Below are 23700 nucleotides of genomic sequence, written 5' to 3'. Positions count from 1 at the left end.
TTGTTTCCTTCTTGATATTACATTTACATCGTAAATACTTGCAAGAGTAAAACTACAATAATTACATTACATTAAAGTGCAGCATACAGTCAGAATCTACCTACGCCATTGACTGCTTTAAAAACACTTCAACACAAACTATCCGCAACTCTTTAACTAACAAAAACATAAACCTTATCGACCGTCGTTACTTTTAACAGAGTCGGCGTTAACATTTTAATTCAACATATCGATTATCTCATGACTTACGGCGTTGCTCTCACTATGTTCCTAGTGCGTAGAAAGACAACTTTTCTTGCGCTGGACTCGCACATGTGTGGCCCCCACCTTCCCGTTTCTCCAAACCGGTATTTTCCCACAGGACGCGGTGAAACCGGATGTGCCGTCATCGCATGCAGCGATATATCACAGACAACGAATTTACCTTAAACAATTCTAACTTTAACTAAAATGCTAACAAATGAATTACTAAGCGAAAATATTATAAACTAAATAACTGCCATAAAGGCAGCATAGTGGTGTCATTAGCAAACTTAAAAGTAAAACGACAAAGCACGCAGTGGTGCAGCTCTGCTGATGGAGATTGTAGAGGAGATAGTATTGCCAATTTGAATTGACTGGGGTCTGGCAAGTGAGGAAATCGAGGATCCAATTGCACATGGAGGTATTAGCCAAGGTCTTGAAGCTTATTGATTAGTTTTGAGGGAATTATGGTATTGAATGCCGAACTGTAGTCAATAAAGATTATCCTGATCTATGCATCTTTACTGTCCAAATGTTCCAGGGTTGAGTGAAGAGCCAATGAGATGGCATCTGCTGTGGACCTGTTGTGACAATAGGCAAATAGGAGTGGATACAAGTTGCTCCTCAGGCAGGAGTTGATACATTTCATCAGCAACACTCAAAGCACTTCATCATAGTGATTGGAAGTGCTACTGGATGATGGTCAATGAGGCAGGTTACCATGAACTAAATGACTAAATGCTAGTTCTTGGAAACTGGTGTATTTGAGGCCTGCCTGAGGCAGGTGGGTACCTCAGGCTGTCAAAGCAAGATGTTAAACATCTCTGGGAACTCTCCAGTCAATTGATTAGTGCAGGTCTTCGATACTCATAGTCAGGCATACCCACTGGGCTGGATACTTTCTGTAGGTTATCTGTCTTGAAGATGCTCTTGAGTTGCCCTCCGGTGGGAGTTTGCGAAGGGGTCTCCTTGGTTTGTCATTCAATGTGATCATAAAAGGAATCAAGCTCATCTGGAAGTGAAGCCTTGTCACATAGCGTCATAGAGGATTACAGATATTCAGCACAGAAACAGGCCCTTCAGCCCATCTAGTCCATGCTGAAACCATTTAAACTGCCTACTCCCATTGACCTGCACCAGGACCATAGCCCAGTCTACGAGCTTGAAGCTGCTTCTGTGCCTCCTGTGACCACCTCATTTTTTTTTTGTCCTTACCTCTGGAGCCTTGTTGTTTAGCCTCTACCTGTCTGGCGGTCGGAGGACAGCCATATGATCATATTTCCCAAAACACTGTCGTAGGCATTGCTGATGGTAGTGTAGCAGTGGCCAAGTATGTTGAGACCCCTGCTGCTGCAGGTAAGAAGTTGGTGATAATTGGACTGATTGAAGTCTCTGCCAATGATTTGAAAGAAGTTGGGATAAATTGTTTCTTGCTTGCTAGTTATAGCACTCAATATATCAAGTGCTTGCTTTGCATCTGCCTTTAGTGTTATGTAAACTATGGTCAGGGTCATGAGAGAGTAGAATGGAGTAGAATTCTCAGTCAGCAGAATGGATGGCACTTAATCATTAGATTAGGTTGGGAGAATAAGAGTGAGACAAGACCATTACATCTGAACAGTTTATGATGAAAAACAGACCCCCAACTCTAACCTTCTCCAAATGACCATTTTGATCCATCTGATGGATTGAGAACACTTGGGCTGAAGTACCCTATCAAGCATGTCCGGAGTAAGCCATTTCTCTGTGAAACAAGAGAACACAGCAATTCCTCATTTCTCTCCCATATGGCAATTTTGTTCCTTGGTCCTCGGTTATCTTCTCTAGTGACTGTACATTTGCTAACAAGATGCTGGGTCAAGGAAGTTTTGCACCTCAATGTTTTAATCTGGCTTGGAGTGGTCCCCTCCTCACTCTCTTCCAACCATTGTGATGGCTGTTCTTCTTCTGCTTAAAGATGCCTTACCTGAAGTCCTGAGAGGCAAGTCTTCTGGGTCTTTCAGGAGATTATAAGATCACTAGTTTCGGTGGTTCAAAAGTACATTACTTAAAGGGAAATTACAGGTCGCAGCTTGCAGTGATAGTAGTTCAGAAGAAGTATATCTAGAAGTTTTGTGAGCTGCCTACCAAGCATCACTGTATATTGCCAGCTCATTCTTTTTACTGCCAAACCCACTGGCGTAACTGAAGATAAAATACCAAAACTTGGGAAGAGCAAACAGGCTGCTGTATGGCTGCATAGATTTTCTTCTGATAAAATACACGTGCCTCATTACTGGATACATGTAATGTAATTTCTCTCTGTTAAGGTGCATGTACCTCACAATTGACCAGGTTGATTTTATGAATGTCTAGATGCTAATTTACCGAGTACCCATGGAATAAAATAAAAGCACTAATAATTCCAGCTTAATTATGAAGCAATGCAGATGGAATGTAATGATTAAACACTGCTAATGTTAATTCCCCTGTGTATTATTACTGAAATAAATCATGTATGAAAATGGCTTGTCACCATGGGAAAATATTTTTGTCAAGTCTGTAGACGAGTAGTCACACGATGCCATCATTGAAACAGTCATTTAGGATCTGCCAACTGTATGTGCTGTTGATGCAGTCAGGCTTTGAAACTGACCACTTTTGGTGCTGATCTCAGCTGGTGGCAGCAGTGTTACTGCAATTTAGCTCACAGGTCTGGTTTACAAGGTGAAAGGCTCTAATTTCTCATTCCTGCTTAATTCTAGACACTGTTTGAATGAATGGCAAGTGAGATCAGGATTGTTCTGCCAAAACTCACAAATGAAAGATTTACTTGGTAAAGAGTAAAAGATTCCCATTTACATGTAATGCTCTCACAGAGGCTCATAACAAACGCTGGCTAACAGCCATGTGACTCAGCATCGCATGGGTACCAGTGATGGCCACTGTCAATAATCAACACAGGTCTAGGATGGGTATGATCCGGGTTCAGTCAGATAGGAAAGTTGGGGTGTTCCCATGAGGGAGTGAAGATTGTGGTGAATGCTGTGTGAATGCTATGCAAAGTTCCAGGAAGTAACAGACATTGCACCAGCATAAAATTAAAGCGGAAGTATATTTACAGATACCGTAGATTCTGGACTACAGAGCGCACCTGATTAAAAGCCGCATGCTCTAATTTTAGAAAGAAAATCAATTTTGTACTTGTACAAGCCGCACCGGATTTTAAGCCGCAGGTGTCCCACGTTGTAATATGAGATATTTACACAGAAAGATATTACACGTGAGGATTTTTTAACTTTTAATTAAATCCGTATGGTAACATAAACAAATATATATTGCAAATGCTTTTTTTCGAACAGCGCCTGTAACACAGCTACTTTTAAATATATATACGTATCGGTAACACACAAATTACGTTGCGTATACTTTTTTACTGAACAGTGCACGAACAACATTCCAATATCTCCTAACGACTGGTAAAAAATATATATATACTGCAGCCTACCAGGAAAAGTTATTAATCGCCTTCTTCATCTTCCTCCTACGCACGAAAACCATCAAAGTCCTTTCTTCAGTGTCCGAATTGAATAAAACCTCAGGATCTCGTCACTCACTTCAGTCTCTTCGTTGTCACTCTCACTTGAGCGCACGCAGTCCTCTTCATCACGCAGCAGTCCAGCCTTTCGAAACCCGCTGGTGATGGTGGATGTTGTGACACGGCTCCACGCATTTAGGATCCACTGGCAGACTTGAGTTAAAGATGCTCTTCACATGCGTCCTGTTTTGGTAAAGGATTTCTCGCCACCCCTCCCACTCAACGCGCAGCGCCACTTTAAATGCCCGGTTCACGCTGATGTCCAGTGGCTGCAAATACTTCGTGGTGCCCCCAGGAATCACAGCTGGAATTGAGTTTGTACTCTTGATGGCAGCTTTCACTGAACTTTCATTGTCAGCCGCTTAAAAAATCACCATCGGTGGAAGCTTTAGTCCGGATGCTGTGCAGCTCAGAACACAAGTAAAATGCATTCTCTCATGGCTACTTGTTTTCAGTGTGATGGACAAGTCACCTTTTTTATTAACAGTCCGAGTGAGAGGCAGGTCAAACGTCAAAGGTACTTCATCCATATTTATGATATCATCTGGCCCGATGGAATTCTCCGCTATCTTTGTTTGAGTGAATGTGCGGAAGTTAGCAAGCTTTTCCTCGTGGTCGGGAGGGAGCTGCTGACACAGAGTCGTGCATACCCTGACGGACAGGCCTTTTCGTCTCATAAATCTAAAACACCACGATGGCCCACCTCTAAAATCTTCGATTTTCATTTTGGTGGCGATTGCTTTAGCCTTCAGTCTGATCTGCACGGTGGAAACACCGCGGCCGCCTGCTCTCTGTGTGTTAACCCAGTCTTCAAGAAAGTTTTCAAGTTCGGGCCATCTGCTATGATTACCTCTGAAAGCTTTTGTCGTCTTTTTGCATTGACTCAGTTCTTCACGCTGGCGTCTCCACCGTCTCAACATCGATTCATTTATGCCAAGATTATGTGCAGCAGCTCGATTTCCTTCTTCAACCGCCAGATTGATCGCCTTTAACTTAAAAGCTGCATCATATGCTTTTCTTCGAGTGTTTTCCATGTTGATGAGGGTGAGTACAAATGACTGATTTACAATAATTTAATTGTGAAAGTGCGCTTGATTTATCGTACAATTTCATTGGACCTCTGTGAACTACTCATCAATTTTATTGGTCTACTGTTACGAGGCAAAATGTTTTTGGCGGCATGAAAAAAAACATGCATTAGCCGCACCGTAGTATAGGCCGCAGTGTTCCCGCAGTGTTCAAAGCTTGGGAAAAAAGTAGCGGCTTATAGTCCGGAATTTACGGTACTTTAACTTTAACAGCAGTTAGTAGAAAAATCAAAGGACCCACTGCAGTTAAACCAATCTAAATGTGCACATAAACGTTGGAGCTCGTTTCTGGATAGTTGTGATTCACTGTGATTTATTCATGTGCTGAAGCCACGTTCTGTGTGAAAGACGCCAGCTACAGTTTGAACTTTCCTTGAAGGACATTTTGAACAAACTGGCAAACTCAGGAGTATTAGCACTTCCTCTTTTGAACAATTCATCTGCACAAAGCACTTTCTACAATAGGGTCTCCCCTTTGGGTGGGATCCTCTGAGCATCTTCCTCTCTGCTCTTCTGTGCGCCTCCTAACAAAAGACCCAGAAGCAGACTACTGTCCTTCAGAAATCTGATCTCACCTGGCTGTCTCAAATACTCCATGAGAATCCCAATTAATGAGAATATCAAAAGTGGATATTGGACCGCTGGAAAATGATGCTGGAGAGGTGGTAATGGGGGACAATGAAATAGCAGATGAACTGAATAAAGTCACTGTGGAAGACGCTTGAAATATGGAAGAGGTTCCAGGTGTCAGAGGGTATCGGGTGCGTGAAGTGACCATAACTAGAGAGAAGGTTCCGGGGAAACTGAAAGGTCTGAGGAGTTACCTGGACCAGATGGTGTACATTCCAAAGTTCTGCAAGGTGTTTCTGAAAAGACTGTGGAGGTGTTAGTAATGATCTTTCAAGAGTCAGTAGATCCTAGCATGGTTCTGGAAGACTGGAAAATTGCAAATATTGCTCCATTCTGAGAAAGGAAGCTCTGGGCCAGTTAGTCTGACATCAGTGGTTGGGAAGACATTGGAGTCGATTATTAAGGATGAGGTCTCGGGTACTTTCTTTTCAAATCTTTTTATTATTATTCAAAAATAACACAGGTATATTGAAGTAACAACACTTACAATGCTTCAAAAATAAATTATCTGAAAGATTGAAAATTTTTGTGAATTATAAAAAAACCCACTAAGCCAAAAAAGTGAGGAAAAAGAAGAAACCCATTGGGGGTACAACCCTGGAGCCATGCATCATACAGAAAGCTTCTAAAAATAAACATCAAACCGCCAACAAGAAAGAAAAATATATCAAAAAAACTTACAATTAGATCGTGGAGAAAATCTATCAGTTAACTTAAATGATAATAACGAGCAAATGAGCCCCATCTCTTAAAATCAAATAAAGGTTCAAAGGTTCGACTTCTAATTTTCTCCAAGCTAAGACACAGCATCACTTGAGAGAACCATTTTGACAAAGTAGGAGCTGATATATCCTTCCATTTCAACAAGATGGCCCTCCTAGTTATCAATGTAACAAACGAACGCAATAACATGTTGGTCAGATACAGAAATACCATGGATATTTTGAGGAACTATTCCAAAAAGCACAGTCAATTTATTAGGTTGTAAGTTGATTCTGAGTGCTTTAGAAATTGTTGAAAAGACTGACTTCCTAAACTGTTTTAGTATAGAACATGACCAGAACGTATGTCTCAGTTTTACATCTATCACAATACTTGTCAACATTGGAAAATATTTGAGAAAGTCTCTCCTTCATTAAATGGTAAGGATGTACAATTTTAAATTGAATCAGTGAATGACTAGCACAGATCAAAGAAGAGTTAACCAGCTTCAGAATCTGTGTCCAATCCTCCCATATAAAAGTCAAATTGAGTTCCTTCTCCCAATCCTGTTTAATCTTAAGTAAAGGACACTTTATACCATTGCAATAAAAAATTATAAATTCTTTCATCGAAGAGTTCATATTCATAATAGTATCTAACAAGTCAGCCTCCAATATGTAAGGAAAATTACTGAAATATTTTTGTAACTTGAAAGTATTGTAAAAAGTGTGAATATGAGAGAGAATATTTATTGACTAATTGCTCAAAAGACATCAATCTTCCTTCTTTAGATAAATCCAAAAAAGAATTTAAGAATGTATTATTGGGCTGTTAATTTGCGATATATGTCCTTTTGGTTATATTGGGTTGATAGAAATGATCGGCCAATTTGAGTAGACCTGGAACTGAGAGCTGTGAAACAGTTCTATTTAACCTTGTTATTGGGAGTTGCTCTACTTATACAATTAACTGAAGTTGCTAATTTAAACCTGTATCCTGTGGTTCAGCACTCTTTATAAATTTGGCTCCAGTTCCACAATTTTTTTAATCTTAAAAAAATTTAAACTTTATTAATTTATTGTAATTACTTTCTTAAACCTTCCCTGAGCGATCCATTTTTTATACTTTGGAAAAATAAAGGTCTCAGGGTACAGAGGCACATGATAAAAGTCAGCATGGTTTCTTCAAGGGAAAATCTTGCCTGACTGATGTGTTGGAATTCTTTGAAGAAATAACAAGCTGGATAGACAAAGGTGAATTGGTTGATGTGTACTTGGATTTTCAGAAGGCCTTTGACAAGGTGCCACACATGAGGCTGCTTAATAAGCTACAAGCCCATGGTATTACAGGGAAGATTCTAGCATGGATAAAGCAGTGGCTGGTTGGCAGGAGGCAAAGAGTGGGAATAAGGAGAGCCCTTTCTGTTTTGCTGCCAGTGACTAATGGTGTTCCACAGGGGTCTGTGTTGGAACAGAGTCTTTTTGTTATATATCATTGATTTGGAAAATGGAATTGCAAAGCTTGCAGATGATATGAAGGTACAAGAAGGGGCAGATAGTTTTGAGGCTACAGGACAGACAGATTAGGAGAATGGGCAAAGAAATGGCGAGTGAAATGGTGTCAGGAAGTGTATGGTCATGCATTTGATAGAAGAAATGAAAGGGTTAACTATTTTCTTAATGGAGAGAAAATACAAAAACACTGAGGTGCGAAGAGTCATGGGAGTCTTTGTGTAGGACTCCCTGAAGGTTAACTTGCAGGTTGAGTCTGTGGTGAGGAAGGCAAATGCAATGTTAGCATTCATTTCAAGAGGGTTAGAATATAAATGCAAGGATATAATGCTGAGACTTCATAAAACACTGGTGAGCCCTCACTTGGGGCTTTGTGAGCAGTTTTTGGTCCCATATTTTAGAAAGTATTTGCTGAAACCGGAGAGGGTTCAAAGGAGGTTCAGGAAAATGATTCCGGGATTTGAATGGCTTGCCATAAGAAGAGCATTTGATGGCTCTGGGCCTTTATTCACTGGAATTCAGAAGAATGAGGGGTGACCTCATTGAATACTATTGACTGATGAAAGGCCTTGATAGAGTGGCTGTGGAGATGTTGTTTCCTGTTGTGAAAAGGAGGCAGAGGACACACTGTCAGAATAGAGGTGCATCCTTTTAGAATGGAGATGAGGAATTTCTTTAGCCAGAGAGTGATGGATCTGTGGAATTCATTGCCAAATGCAGCTTTATATATATTTAAGGCAGAGATTGATAGATTTTTGATTGGTCAGGGCATCAAGGGATATGGGGAAAAGGCAAGAGATTGGGGTTGAGAGGGAAATTGGATCAGCCATGATGAAATGGTGGAGAAGACTGGATGGGGCAAATGGCCTAATTCTGCTCCTACATCTTATGGTGTTACGATCTAAGCTCAACAGGCTGAGCAAACGTTTTGCTATCTTAGTGAAAGCCAAAGCGCTAGTCTATGAAGCTTAACTAACATAACACACTGTGTTTGCAGGAAACTGCTGAAATAAAATGCCTAACAGCATAGCAGTAGAAATACAATAAAACATATTCTTAACCAGGGCAGTACATGCATAATATCTCAATATACATAACAACCTTTGACATCTAGGGTAGACAAGTGATGGTCATAATGAATAGCAGAGCAGGCTTGAGGGCCAGGTTACCTGTACACCTGTGTTCTTTGAGTTCCTAGTGCTTAATAGACAATAGGTGCAGGAGTAGGCCATTCGGCCCTTTGAGCCAGCACCGCCATTCACTGTGATCATGGCTAATCATCCACATTCAGTACCCTGTTCCTGCCTTCTCCCCATATCCTTTGACTCCGCTATCTTTAAGAGCTCTATCTAACTCTCTTGAAAGCATCCAGAGACTTGGCCTCCATTACCTTCTGGGGCAGAGCATTCCACATATCCACCACTCTCTGGGTGAAAAAGTTTTTCTGCATCTCTGTTCTAAATGACCTACCCCTTATTCTTAAACTGTGGACTCTAGTTCTGGACTTACCCATCAACAGGAACATGCTTCCTGCCTCCAGCGTGTCCAATCCCTTAATAATCTTATATGTTTCAATCAGATCCCCTCTCATCCTTCTAAATTCCAGTGTATACAAGCCCAGTCGCTCCAATCTTTCAACATATGACAGTCCCGCCATTCCGGGAATTAACCTTGTGAACCTACGCTGCACTCCCTCAATAGCAAGAATGTCCTTCCTCAAATTTGGAGACCAGAACTGCACACAATACTCCAGGTGGGGTCTCACCAGGGCCCTGTACAGCTGCAGAAGGACCTCTTTACTCCTATACTCAATTCCTCTTGTTATAAAGGCCAGCATGCCATTAGCTTTCTTCACTGCCTGCTGTACCTATTTGCTAGCTTTCATTGACTGATGTACAAGAACACCTAGATCTCGTTGTACTTCCCCTTTTCCTAACTTGACTCCATTTAGATAGTAATCTGCCTTCCTGTTCTTGCCACCAAAGTGGATAACCTCACATTTATCCACATTAAACTGCATCTGTCATACATTTGCCCACTCACCCAACCTGTCCAAGTCACCCTGCAATCGCATAACATCCTCCTGATATTTCACACTGCCACTCAGCTTTGTGTCAATGGGCAAGGTGTGTTGCTTGGGTAGACACAACATTCCGTAGACACTAGTGAAATGTATAGTTTGTGAAATAATGTTCAAGTGATGATTTTATAGACTAGATGAAGGATGAATCCTTGGCTGTTCCTTGTTGTGTTTTGTTACTGTGGGGTCCTTAATATACGTGAGCTCAAGAAAATTTTTATCTTAAGTGTAATAAAATATCATGGCACTTCCCCAGTTAGCATTTTGGGGAAATGGAAGAGTGACTGTCCTGAAGAAGTACCTGTCCATAGCCAATTTTTGGATCAGAACCAATTTTGCAATGGTAGTGCACTGAATGTCAGGTTTCAGGATGGACAAAGCACATTAATTGAAAGCTTGTGCTGAGTAATGTGGTAAATATTGTAAGCCAAATAAACACAATATTGTGCAGATGCTGGAAATCCAGAGCAACACACATAAAATGCTGAAGGAATTATAGTGTTTTATTTCAGGGGAAATAGAATATAAAAGCAAGGAGATAATGCTTAGCCTTTAGGAGACACAAGTCAAGCTGCATTTGGTCCCTTTATCTCGGAAACGATGTGTTGTTATTGGAGAGAGTCTAAAGGAGGTCCATGAGGATGATTCCAGGAATGAAGGGATTATGAGGAGTGTTTGGCAGTATTGGACCTGTATTTGCTGGAAATTAGAAGAATGCAGGGGTATCTCATTGAAAACTACCGAATGTTGAAAGGGCTAGATAGGGTGGATGTAGAGAGGATGTTTCCTATGGTGGAAGTATCCAGAATTCAGAACTAGCCTCAGAAATTACCTTTAAAACAGAGGTAAGGAGGATTTTTTTTTTAGGCAGAGCGTTGTGAATCTATGGACTGCCTTGCAACAGACTGCGGTGGAGGCCAAGTCCATGGGCATATTCAGGGCGGAAGTTGATTGATCCCCTGACTAATCAGGAAATGAAGGATATGGCAAGAAGGCAGGTTAAGTGGTCTCCAGGAACAGCCATGATGGAATGGTGGAGCAGACTCGATGGGCTGAATGGCCTAATTCTTATGGTCTTTTCCCCTTCCTTCCTGTTCTGATGAAGGATCTCTGCCTGAAATGTCTTCTGTTTGAGAGGGACAAATTTAAGATTAACAAAGAAAAAGTAGGAGCTTTTTTCCTGTAAGGCAGGGGTTCCCAAACCTTTTTAAAGCCACGGACCAATACCATTAGCCAAGGGGTTTCTGGATGCCAGGCTGGGAGCCTGTACCTTAAAGGAAGCATTATAGTTGATGACTGGAGTTTAAGATTCTCCGCTGTAGAAGCGGAGTGAATAGATTATTTTCCTCGGTGATTAAGTATTGTCAGTATATTTTAGGCTAACAGGTAATTAGGGTATCATAGTAAATTTGTTAACTCTTTCTTTATCCAATGGGTGCACACATTACTCTTTTAACAAAGTCAATTGTTATGAATGATGAGCAACTCTGATGGGCAGAAGGGTACAGAATCGCCAATGCCCCCCCCCCCCTTTTGGAGAATCCCAAATCGCTACTATTCCGATGCTGTTATCAAGGGAGATGAGAGAGACACAGGATAACAGCAAAGGCAGTTGTTATTGTCAACACTCATGAAAAATTAAAGAGAGAGAGGCCCACAGGTTGGAATGTCTCCTATTGACAAAGAGAGAGATACTGCTATTGTCTCTTGGAGAAGGATTGTGTATTGAGTACTGTTCTATTCAGTGAAACTCCTCAGGGGGCAACCAGAGAGGGCTGGTTGATGTGTTGCATTATCCCAACCTGATTGACACCTGAGACCCCGTGAGTGGGGATAAAAGTAGGGTCTGGGGAAACACCCCTCAGATGCATCAGGAGAGACGCTACGAGACTGGTGGGGGGCTTGTGTGTGTGTGTGTCCACCCTTGCCTGGGTGACGAGTGCTCCACTGAACGGTCTAGCTAAAGGATGGCGGGGCATCCGTGAATGGCCACAACAGTAACGCATTGATGGATCAAGATCGTAAAAGGAAAGTCGGCAAGTCAATAGCTGTTACTCTCTCTCTCTCTTTCTCCAACAATTGCAATACAGTGATCAACAACTACCGCAGCCTGCATGAACTGAACTGAACTTTATATTTCCATCGGACAATTCATTATATCCTAGATAACGATAGAGCTTATTTCTTATTGATTATTATCATACCCGCACTTTTAGGTTTAGTATTGATGACGTATATTATCTGTATATTTGCATTGATATTATTTTTGTGTATTTTTACTAATAAATACTGTTAAAAATAGTATCATCAGACTTCAACGGATACTCCTATCTTTGCTGGTAAGATACCCAGTTACAGGGTTCGTAACACAATGTATAATAGCAAAGTCTGAAATTGTTCAGCCTTGGATATCTTTGCGTGCCTGACTTAACTCTAGACCACAATGTGTTATTTCAATATGTCAAATCTGATATTCTACTAATTAGATTTGTATGAGCATTTCCATTGGATTGATATCACAAATGCTGGGAAAGATTAGGATTTGACACTGCTCCTTTCCTAATATCCTTCAGGAAATGAGATCTGCTGCCCTCACTCCAGGTCCACCAATGTAGTTCCCATTTAACTATATCCTGGTTTCCGGGCTAGTTAGGATGGACAATAAACAAAATATAATGCACAGTCACTCACTTTGCTTCTAATGTGTGTTGCAGGTGATCCTGATTCTAACCAAGTTGTTCGATTCGAGTATGGGGAAAGTTTTGGAAAGTTCTTTGTGGAGGTGAGCCACCTTTTGTTTATTTTGTATTGAGATGCTAACGAACAGCTTTCAGTTTCCAAAATGAGGAGGAGACTAGAACAAGGACTAATTTTGAGGACAGACAGCCAGGAGCCTGCATTTGTCTCTTACTACTTTATATTGAACATTAGAATTTCTGTGTTGGATCATGCTACCAGTTATGCAAAAGATTAAAAGAGTTGAGTCTGAAGATTGTCCTTGACTGTCAAACTGTCATGGTCATTTAAAGCAGGACTTCTGAAAGCAATATTTAATTGAATTTCCGTTCAAATTGTAAATCAGCAGATGTAGTCACTTGGAAGTTGTTTGATTCAGGCTGTCAGCATTTAATTGTTGACCATTAGTTTTCCTGGAGGCACTGAAGTCAGCACACTGTAACCACCGAATGGGTTATTTCTGTCTTCAGTGCTGTGTGGTAACTGCTCCCTGTCTCTGTTCCTTCTTAGCATGTGACTAGATTTCATTAAAACTGTCAGAAGCAGGAATGAACACTTGGTCGCTCAGCAATGTTAATACATAGGGGGTGACTTCCAGTCACTTCAATTATATGCTCTCTTTATGCTACAGGATTTCTTCTGAAAGCACCAAACTCCATTATAGACAATTAATTTGAAATCACTCACATTCCTATAATACCCTTTATAACCTCTGGACATCCCAAAGCTATTTACAGTTTTCAGGCATCCCAAAGGCCTTTATTCTTAACATAGTTTAAGAAAAGTAGCAGCCAATCTGCACATACTATTGACATCAGACTCCTCGTGTGGTATCAGCACATCATTATTGGTCTCAACTGAGGCCAGTAATACATCTGGTTATCTCACACTGCCCTGGTATGGGATCTTCTGCATCACCCTGAGAGAGCCTGGGTTTAAAAATCACATCAGAAAACTAAACATACTTCCGTTCTGTGTTCAACTCTCCAGAGTGGGACCTGAAACGATGGTGTGGAACAGTACAGGTACACTCTGCATTATAGCCATGCAGGTTACAGAAATAGTTACTTTGTGGCATTCACGATCATCCCTCAAAAATGAATAAAATCACTCGTATAATTTATGTGCTTAAAAAGGGTAATTAAATGCACACAATTTTTTTCCCCATTTAACTTGCACTTCAGATATGTGTAACACAGGGGGTTTTCTGCACATTCAATGAATTAGCCAAGGGGCTCATGATGTCTGTGCCAACCATGATACTAATTTAAACCAACTCCTCTACTTTCTGGCCCGGGAGTGTGGTTGGCTGAGCAACAGCTAATACCAATCTACCTTTAAAACAGCATCGTGCTTTTCTGCAGGATTAGGCACTCACAAGTGAAAGCTGGGATTTCACCAGGTACCTCCAATCAAATCATTCCATGTTAAATTGTGTGAATTCGTCAACGTGTGCCTTTGGTCCTTTTACATTAGGATTTTGTTGCTGGTGCATTTTTAGCCTATGGAATTAACATTCCCCAACACCTATCCTATCCCTGACATCCAGTGAACTCTGCAACGGATAAAGGGGAAGCCTTTTAGGACCGAGATGAGGAAAAACTTCTTCATACAGAGAGTGGTGAATCTGTGGAATTCTCTGCCATAGGAGACAGTTGAGGCCAGTTAATTGGCTATATTTAAGAGAAAGTTAGATATGGCCCTTGTGGCTAAAGGGATCAGGGGGTATGGAGAGAAAGCAGGTACAGGGTTCTGAGTTGGATGATCAACCATGATCATACTGAATTGCAGTGCAGGGCCGAAGGGCCTACTCCTGCACCTATTTTCTATGTTTCTATGTTTCTATTTGCAAATTTGTATTTTTCACATTGGATGTTTGTCAGTCTTTGTCTACGTACAATGTTTCATAAATTCTGTTGTATTTATTAATTTTCCTATAAGTACCTGCACAAGAAAGACAGTACTGTATATGATAATATACAAATGCTTCGATACTAACTTTTACTGTGACTTTGATTACGTAAGTAGTGCACAAGATTGGATGTGCGTGCTTGATAACTGGGAATGCAGGTCTGTGCAGTGTCATCAGCCAGTGTTTCTTTACAGTCTGCTGGCTGAAGACTTTGCATGATGTGAGCAATATGTGCTTGGTATTGAACCCAAGTTCAAGCCGGTCCCAGATGTGTTTTGTAGCTGCTGATCTGGCTGGCAGCAAGGAATTGGCCACATTGTCCTGACCAGCGTTCACGCCATTGAAAAGGATATGTACCCAATGTGTTCACAGAATAGCACTTTACTGTTAGCAGACTGATGAGATGAACGCCCTTCCTACCAATTCATAGTGCAGCTTCTCTGCGCTGTGTTAAACTCATTTCCAAATGTAACAATTCTGAGAATGTGAATGTGATGGTTGTACATCTCCAACTGGACTTGCACAATGTAGATCGTGTGGGAGTGGCAGTGCATTTATTGTGCTTGCAGTATGACTTGTATTAACCTGCCGCAGCTGAGTAGGAGAAAGCTGGCAAAAAGGGGATGGAATCGTAACCGCAATTAGATGTTTGTTTTTCTACCGATGGACATTCTTTCAAAATGCCGCATATTGATGTGCAGTTTTCTTTTAAGTGGCAGTTTTAAAAGGCGTGCTTCTGGCTCCTGCTTCATACTTTAGAAGTGCCTTGAAATAGCTGACATACTAGAGTCAAGTGAGGGTCTTCATTACGAAGCGTGGTGTGTGATGTGGTAAGATGGGTGGGTGTTCGTTGGCGCGGGTGTAGATAAGCCACAAATTTTCAGTTGAGCACAGTGATTATTATTTTTTTGGTTTAGGGCTTTGATTTGTTCTGCACACTTTTTGATAATAAATTCTTTCAGATCAGGTCAACATCCTGAAACTGCAAACTGTATTGTCTGGTAAAGGAGACATACATTTAGTTCCAGTGCATCCATTAGGCTGCTTTGGAATAGATGCAGTTGTGGTGGGGAGCTAGCTGGTAGTTAACCCATGTCAAAACACAACTGAAGCTGAAATTACAATCAATATTGTGCATCTAAGTAAATAAAATCATCTTTGAAAGTTGTTGAATTGTATAAATGCAGTAGTTTTATTAATCATCTTGCGGAGGATGAACCTGGCACTATCATTTATTTTTAAAGTTATTTGCTTGATGCATCTTGGCTTGGCAAGACACCTGGGTGTAAAAGCAACAGTAGGAATGGACATCAAATACTTTGCAAGCAGTCTTGGCATCATAAAAACAAGTTTAACATACACAGCACCAGGAGTTTCTAGTGTATTACCCCCCTATATATTAGTAAAATATATAGAAACACACAACATGCTGGAAGAACTCAGGTCAGCCAGCATCTAAGGAGATGAATAAACAGTCGACATTTTGGGCCACGACCCTTCATCAGAACTCAACCTGAAACGGTGACAGTTTATTCATTTCCATAGATGCTGCCTGTCCCGCTGACTTCCTCCAGGTTTTTTTGTGTGTGTTAATTTGGTTTCCCAGCATCTGCAGAATCTCTTCTGTTTGTGAGTTAACAGTACACTCTGGAAATGCAGTGTGGTGTGCACAAGGCTGCTGAGGTCAACGTGTATTCAGGGTTCACTTTGTGAGTCATTTGCAGTAGAAGTGTGTCAGTTCCATTGTGCTCCCATCTCCTTCCATTATAATGGGGGGGGGGGGGGTTAATCTGTCTGATCCCGATGGGGTCACTGCAGCAGCTGAACCAGGTGGTGGTGCATTCCTCAGTAAGTCATTTGGATTCTTGGAATGTGCCAGTCTGTGATATTTGTTTTTGACCAGTTCTGGACTAGAACATTAGCAAGTTATAAGCAAAATCAAAGGCTTCTATTCACTAAATTTATGGCCTGTCAGCAACAGTTGGTGTTTGTGTATTCCTTAGAAAAGCCAGGAAAGGAACTATGCAGAATAAACGCAACAAAAGCACATGATCTCCTACCAGATGATCTTTGCAACTGTCCATTGAGAAGGGGATGGATGATGGTCTCACCATGATGCTCCCACTTAGAGAGCAGCATAAGGTGCCACTTGGTCACCTGCAGTATGTGAAAGTGCCCTTCTCATTACCAGCCAAGTGGTTCCTGGGGCTTATTTAAAAATTCTGCCGTTGAAATGTTCTGCCAAATAATTTGCAGCACTATTATAACCCACATGCCTTTGAGTATTTCTTCCCATTCATTACTCAGATCAGAATAAATATTCTATACGGCTCAAGCTTTAAACAGTTGATACCAAAAATGGCAATTTCCACTATTACCTGAAACAGAGGCATTCTAATGATTTAAACATTGACCTGATTCAGGGAGTTAAAGGTTGTAAATTTTCAACTTCCAGGTGCTAGTTCATTATCAGAACGATGCTCCCAGAGAGTTGATCAAGATTAGCCTCGGTCTGTTGAACTCTTGTTTCAGCTCTACTTCAGTTTACAGAACTTAGTGTTTCCTTCGAGCAGGTGCTCTACATTTCCTATAAATTGATAAACAATAGGCACTTTTATTGCAATGTTTGCTAATATTGTGCCATAAAGATGTTTTGTCTTCAGCCTTTTAAGTGCATCTACTGGTATTAGTCTTTGAACTTCAACATAAAGGTCTCCTGTTTCCCCTTCACTGGAGAACGGGGAAATAGGCCGGGCACGGGCTGGCTGCAGAGAGACGTGGGAAGAAGCTAGGTGTGGGGAGACCAAGCGTCTGCGTGATCCTAGACAAGCACAGCTGAGTTGCCTTCATGACAACTCTGATGCTGATGCGGAGTGAGACGGTGGGCCTGCTGGCCTCGGCACAGAGGATTCCATCCACAAACCTGTCACAGCTGGCTGTTTGCAGGCAGGAGAGCCCAGCTTCTGCTCTGGTGGTTCACTGTAGAACTGCGTGAGAAATCTGAGCTTCTGCCTGAGAGAGGTACATATTTGATTTCTGTCATGGGAACTGCGCGGAACTGTTCAGGAAAGGCAATATGCCACCTGGGAGATGGTTGATCTTTTAACTGAGCTGCAGGATGCCATTTTGTGAGCAGGTTTCTGCTCTCAAAACACTTAGGGATGCAAATATTAGCATTATGTAATTCTATGGAGGTAAAGGGATGCTGCGTGTTCTCCATAAAATGAAAGATGCAACATGTTAGTCGATTACTTCGAAGAGTAAAACTCTGAAATCCTGCAATCTATTCAAAAATCCTAATCGTTCAGTATCCAGCTTGCAAAATCTGATATGTTCGCGTCTGTTAACAGCACAGCTCCCTTTAAACGTAGGTTCACTGGAATATTTATTAGATATTGTGTATTGTCTTAAACTGACTTAAAAGTGTATTGGAGTAGAATCCAATTGTCTGAAAAATCTGTCAATTTGTTGCTATGATCCCTGGACATGCCTGGTTAGCAATTTTACTATAATGGAAATCTGAAATTTAAAAAAAACTAAAAAAGGGAGCATTCAGCAGTCCAAACAGCATCTTACAAGGGAATAACCTTGTAACAGAATTGGCTGGTTCTGATACAACCAAAGAAACCAAATCACTTGAATAGTTGAGCTCAATACTAAGTGGCAAAGTTTGCAACACAGATGAAATGCAATACCTCAAACTTGTGTCAGACCTCATTGCAAACAAAGGAGGAGGCTGCTCACGGAGGGGGATGGAGAATTAAAGTATAGGCAAGGGGAAGCTGCTTTTCACTGTAACAGACTGAACCAAGGCACTTCATGAAGCAAATACCCAATTTGCATTTAGTCTCTCTGAAGTACCAGGTGCCACATCACGATCACTGTGTACAATACACTAGGCTGGAAGAAGAGGTGAATCAGTGCTTTGCTTGGAAAGAACTATTTGTGTATCCTGCTGGTGAGAAGGAACAAGATAAAAGTGCAACGGCATCAGGCAGATTGTCTTTGTAGAACTGACAGTTATGCAATGATGTTATCTCTGTATAATGTTAACTTGGACTCTATCTCTTTACAGACACTGCCTGACATATTGGGCACTTAGAATGTTTTCTTAGCTGGTTTCTCTGTAATTGCTGTGACCTTAATTTCATAGATTTTAAACATTCTCTTTGTTTTATCTCTCTCTGAATGCTCTCATTAATCTATTAATAGAGCTTCATATCCTGGTCTCACCCTATCAGAGATCTTCTCTTTACCCTGTCCAGCCACATGGCAAATGAAGCTAATTTGTTTTATTTTCCCTTTGACCAGAAATATCAACTCATTTCATTTTTCCATTGGCACTGCTTGACCTGCAGTTTTCCAGCATTTCTGTTGTTATTTTGCATTTGACAAACTTCTACTGATGCACAGTGGAGAGCATCCTGACTGGTTGCACCACACTCTGGTATGGAAAACATTACAGAAAACGGTGGACACAGTTCAGGTCATCACAAGCAAAACCTTCTCCACCATTTACATGGAGTTCTGCCGCAAGAAAGCAGGATCCATCATTTTAAAATCCTTACCATCTGAACCAAGCCATCTTCTTGCTTCAAGCAAGAGGTACAGTCACCTTAAGTCCCTACATTTATTACCTTAGAAACAGCAGAGGCTTCTGAACCAGTGTCGATGACTTCAGTCACCACCACTCTGAACTGATTCTGTGATTTACAGCAAAAGACAAAATGCTGGAGGAACTCTGCACTTTCAAGGACTCTTTACAGCTCAGGTTCTTAGTATTATTTTTATTTGCACAGTTTGTCTTTTGCACATTGGTTGCATGTCGGTCTCTGTTTTTGAATAGTTTTTCAGAAATTCTATATTTTTCCCCTAAATGCCTTAAAAAAATCTCAAGGTAGTATATGATAGCATACATGTACTTCAATAATAAATTTACTTTAATAACTCCCTCTGGTCAGCTGAAAATATTCAATTAGTTCTGAAGCAGAAGTGCAAGTAATTTTCTGAAAGATGTTAGACCTGGTTCTTCCCCTTCATTCTCTTAAGTAGCAGCGATGTTCACAAGTTTCAAATCTGTGAGCGGTTTCAGAATCTGGGGAAATCTGTAATCCTTTAGCAGTGTTTAAAGATTGCAGTGTATAGTAGTTCTGATTATATATCAGAAAGCTATGAAAACCGCTGCCCAAATGTTTTTGTAAAACATGTCTAATTTTTTATTGACTTACTCAGAAACGTTCTGGTTTAGTGCAGGGTCAGTGTGTGTGGATACTGGCCATTCAGTCCAACTAAGTCCATGGTGAACCAAGGTGACTTCCTGAGATATTCCATTTGCATTTATTTGGTTTCTCTCCTTGTACCTGTTACAGTTGGACCTGCCTCTTACATTTTTACATGCTGTGGCATCTCAGAGAGCCACTGACTTTTTAGCCCCTGTCTAGATAGAGGTTAGAAGAGAGTTGTGGAATGTTCCCTCTTTTCCAGATGAGTGAGAATAAATTGTTTACTGTTCCTGAGTTAGTGAGAGTGAATTTAATAATAGGTTATTAACCAGTTGTTTCCTCCATTGTGCTCGGCTGTGATTTTTGTCCATGGTTAGTCTGCCAATTATACCTCATGCAGTATCGACCATGGGTTTATGAAGAGCGGGAGTATTTCCACAGTATTACTCTCCCATGGGGGAGCAGCACAGATTGACTCTAACTCTGCCTCAGATCCAACGAAATGAAATAGTGGAGTTGGAATAGCTCCAGGGAAACTTGTAGCCAGGGCTGTTTTGGGTTGCATGGATACCTCTGTAGAATTCCAGAATTTCTGAGAAGTGAACGTTATTATCTTCCTGTCCTCAGGTTTTTGATTGTCTTGTCCTGCTCAATTAACCCCCTTTCTTCGAGCAGACTTTGTGAACTTTGGAAACTCTGAGGAAAGTGTACTTTTGAATGGTACGATTTGTAAAATGTCTGCAGATTGACAGCTATTAATGACAGACACTGTTGATCTTGGTATGGTGTTCCTGGTGATATGCTGGATCATTTCTGCTACTTTCAGATTAGCAGTTATAGATCTTTATTTGATTTTTGATCCTGATGCTGTTTCAGTCCGTTTCTAGATTCTCAAATTGAAGTTTGAGAAGCTAGGGTGCCTAGGGTACTTAGGGCATGGCAATTTGACTTTTTGGCATGGTTTTAACAACTGCTACGTTTTCAGGCAACAATAAATATATGAGTTCGGCAAGTGTTTTTTTATAACAAACAACACATTTATTAAACACAGGAAACAACCCCCCCCCAAAGGTAAACAAACACTAACGTAACCGGAAACCAACTGCGGTGCGGCAGTTCAAACAGTTCTTAAAGCGATATTGCAAAAACATTTCTTTAAAGTGGTATTGCCAAAAGTTCGATATGCTCACAGTTCATTTAAAAGGAGAGACTTTATAAGACGATTTAAATTCTCTTTCATGTCGCTTTGTTTCGATCCCCGACGTCGAACTTCCCACGAAGAAACGGCTTAAAAGCACTGACCTTTCCTTCCTCACTATCCTCAATCCATTCTGGTAAACCCGGGGATTAACGCGAGAATAGTCAACGAAATCCTTCCAAATAAGGATCAAACAAAGGTCGAAACTCGTTTCACCATAGAAAGCGATTCTCCTCGATCTTTAACTCCCGAACTTCGATCTTCACTCTCCACTGATTTCTCAAAGTAGCAGAATTGTAAAGAACCTGCTGGTAATGACCTTTTAAACTTTAGGCATTAGATAAAAACTCCATCCTTCAACTAAACTGCGTCATCACTTAAATCACGCAGTGGCATGAAGTCAACTTGACAAATCCAGCCACGAACTGCCCCTCCTCACAGGGTGGGGTCTTCCTTTTATAACCTGAAAAAAAAACTGTCACATGATCTCTACTGGCGGGAAAATGATGTCACTCCACCATCACAAGACCATTACCTCGTCCAGTATAGCTTCAACCCCAGTCACGTGACAAGGGCACCACTGTCATGTGTCACGAGTACGTAACACAACATAAACAGCATAAATATATAAATGCTGATTATGTTGTTAAAACCATTACGAAACAGCAAAAATACTCCTTTTGCACCAAGATTTGAAGGATCAATTAAGAACATAAGAAATAGGAGCAGGAGTAGGCCATCTGGCCCATTGAGCCTGCCCCGCCATTCAATAAGATCATGGCTAATCTGTCCGTAAACTCAGCTCCATCTACCTGCCTTTTCCCCATAACCCTTAATTCCCCAACTATGTAAAACCTATCTAACTGTTTCTTAAGTATGTTTAGTGAGGAAGCCTCAACTGCTTCCCTGGGCAGAGAATTCCACAGATTCACCACTCTCTGGGAAAATTATAATGCCAACTTCTGCTAGTAATAATTTGAAAATAGTTAAGTAATTTTGATTTTTAAGAATAATTTTGGGATATGAGATTTGATAATAGGAAATGCAATGGCTTTCTACACTTGGCACATTATTAATTTCAAGTATTCCCACCATGTTTACTTGGTGAGAGTAGAATATCTACTTTTTACTTAGCCTGAATAATGTTCGTCGTCTAACTTTGAAGCTCAGGAGTACAGCCCTTAGTGCTGGATGAGCTAAAATGAGAGCCAGTCTTCAGGAAATAAAACTGGTCTACTGTCTGTGCCCCATTGAAACAACATAGGGAGGGAAACACAATTCATGAATGTTCCTATTAGCACCTTGTTGAAGGTGTGTCCCAGCCAATTAATACAAACTTCAGGATTGTTTCCATTTTGAGACTATTTTAAAAATGACAACTGTTTTGTCTCTTAACCTTCTGTATGTTTTTGCAGCTGTCCTTCAACACTGTAAAAGGGGTGTAGTTTGGGTGTCTTGCGTTTGGAACAGACACCAGTATTGAATATTCAAAAGGATTCTGCTGGTTGGGATTTGCTACCATTGTAAATATGTAATTCTGTAAATTGACGAAGAGATTCTGCAGATGCTTGAAATCCAGACACGTAGAAAATGCAGGAGGTACTCAGCAGGTCAGGCAGCATCTGTGGAGAGGAGTAGATAGTCAAAAGTTACCGGCTGAAATCCATCATCAGGGCTGGCAAGGAATAGCAAAGTATATGGAGGGGGAAGAGAGCAATGTGGAAGGTCGTAGGGGAAGGAAGGTGGGCGAGATAGAGGGGATGAAGTGAGAAGTTGAGAAGTGGTAAGTGGAAGTGGTAAAGGGCTGGAGAAGGAATCTGGCAGGAGAGGAGAAAGCAGAGTAGGAAGGGCACCAGAGGGGGTGATGAGTGGGTGAGAAGTAAAGGGGAGTCAGGAATAGGAACGGGAAGAGAGAGAAGTGGGAAGGAGTGAAATCACTGGAAGTTGGAGAAGTAGATGTTTGTGCTTCAGGTTGGAAGCTACACAAATGAAATAGGAAGTGTTGCTCCCCTACCTGAGACTGTCCTCCCTCCCAGCAGCGGCCATATTGGAATGGGACTGGGGAGAAAGCTGAACTGGTTTGCCACCAGGACATCCTGCCTGTTGTGGAGGGAGCAAAGATGCTTGACAAAGTGGTCTCCCAATCTATATTGTGTCTCACCACTGTAGAGATGGCTGCATTGGGAACACAGGATATAGTAGGTGACCCCGACAGACTTGCAAGTGAACTGTTGCCTTACCTGCAAATGACTGTTTGGGGCCCTGAGTGGTGGTAGGTAGGAGGTAAGTAGGCAGGTGCAGAGGGTGATCAGTGGGGAGGGATCGTAGTCTGGTAATACTTTCTGGTAACGTCACTGAGCACAGGACTGTGTATTCTTTAGATTTCCTGCTTCCTGGCTTAAGATACTGAGCACCTCAGTTGAGACAGAACGAGGTCAGCTCACTTATGAAATACTAAGCTGATTCTGTGTAACTTAGAATATCAATGAATTGTGCATTTTCCATGGAGCTATTGGAAAGTTAGGTGTAGTTTGTTTTTTGCTGGTGGCAAACAAAACTGTAATTAATCACACTTTTTCTTGGATACAATCGTTGCAGTCAGTAGCCTGTAATACCCCTTTCAGAGTTGATCTTTTGAAACACCTCTACAACTTGGCGTTATTGTGGTGTGAACTGAGGTTTCAAAGGAGCAGGATGGTTGTGGCAGGGTCTGTAAGGGCCAGGGAACGAGCCACTGTTTGGCCATTGCTCGGGTGGGCTTCATGCGGCAGAAACAAGGCGAAGCAGAGTCAGGGCAGTGG

At 41.2% G+C, this 23700-nt stretch overlaps 1 protein-coding gene across 1 annotated transcript in view; it reads left to right on the top strand.

The window, feature by feature from the left end:
• sorcs2 (sortilin-related VPS10 domain containing receptor 2) overlaps nucleotides 1-23700 on the top strand; it is a 727841-nt gene that overhangs the window by 123462 nt on the left and 580679 nt on the right. The window contains exon 2 of the mRNA XM_059964841.1: nucleotides 12546-12613. Coding sequence (XP_059820824.1) covers nucleotides 12546-12613 — 68 coding nt within the window. The remainder of the gene's footprint in view (nucleotides 1-12545; nucleotides 12614-23700) is intronic.

Source organism: Hypanus sabinus, chromosome 3 (assembly GCF_030144855.1).
Source record: "Hypanus sabinus isolate sHypSab1 chromosome 3, sHypSab1.hap1, whole genome shotgun sequence".
Classification (NCBI taxonomy): Eukaryota; Metazoa; Chordata; class Chondrichthyes; order Myliobatiformes; family Dasyatidae; genus Hypanus; species Hypanus sabinus.
The sequence above is the reverse complement of the archived record's forward strand: the minus strand, read 5'-3'. Positions and strand labels throughout refer to the sequence as shown.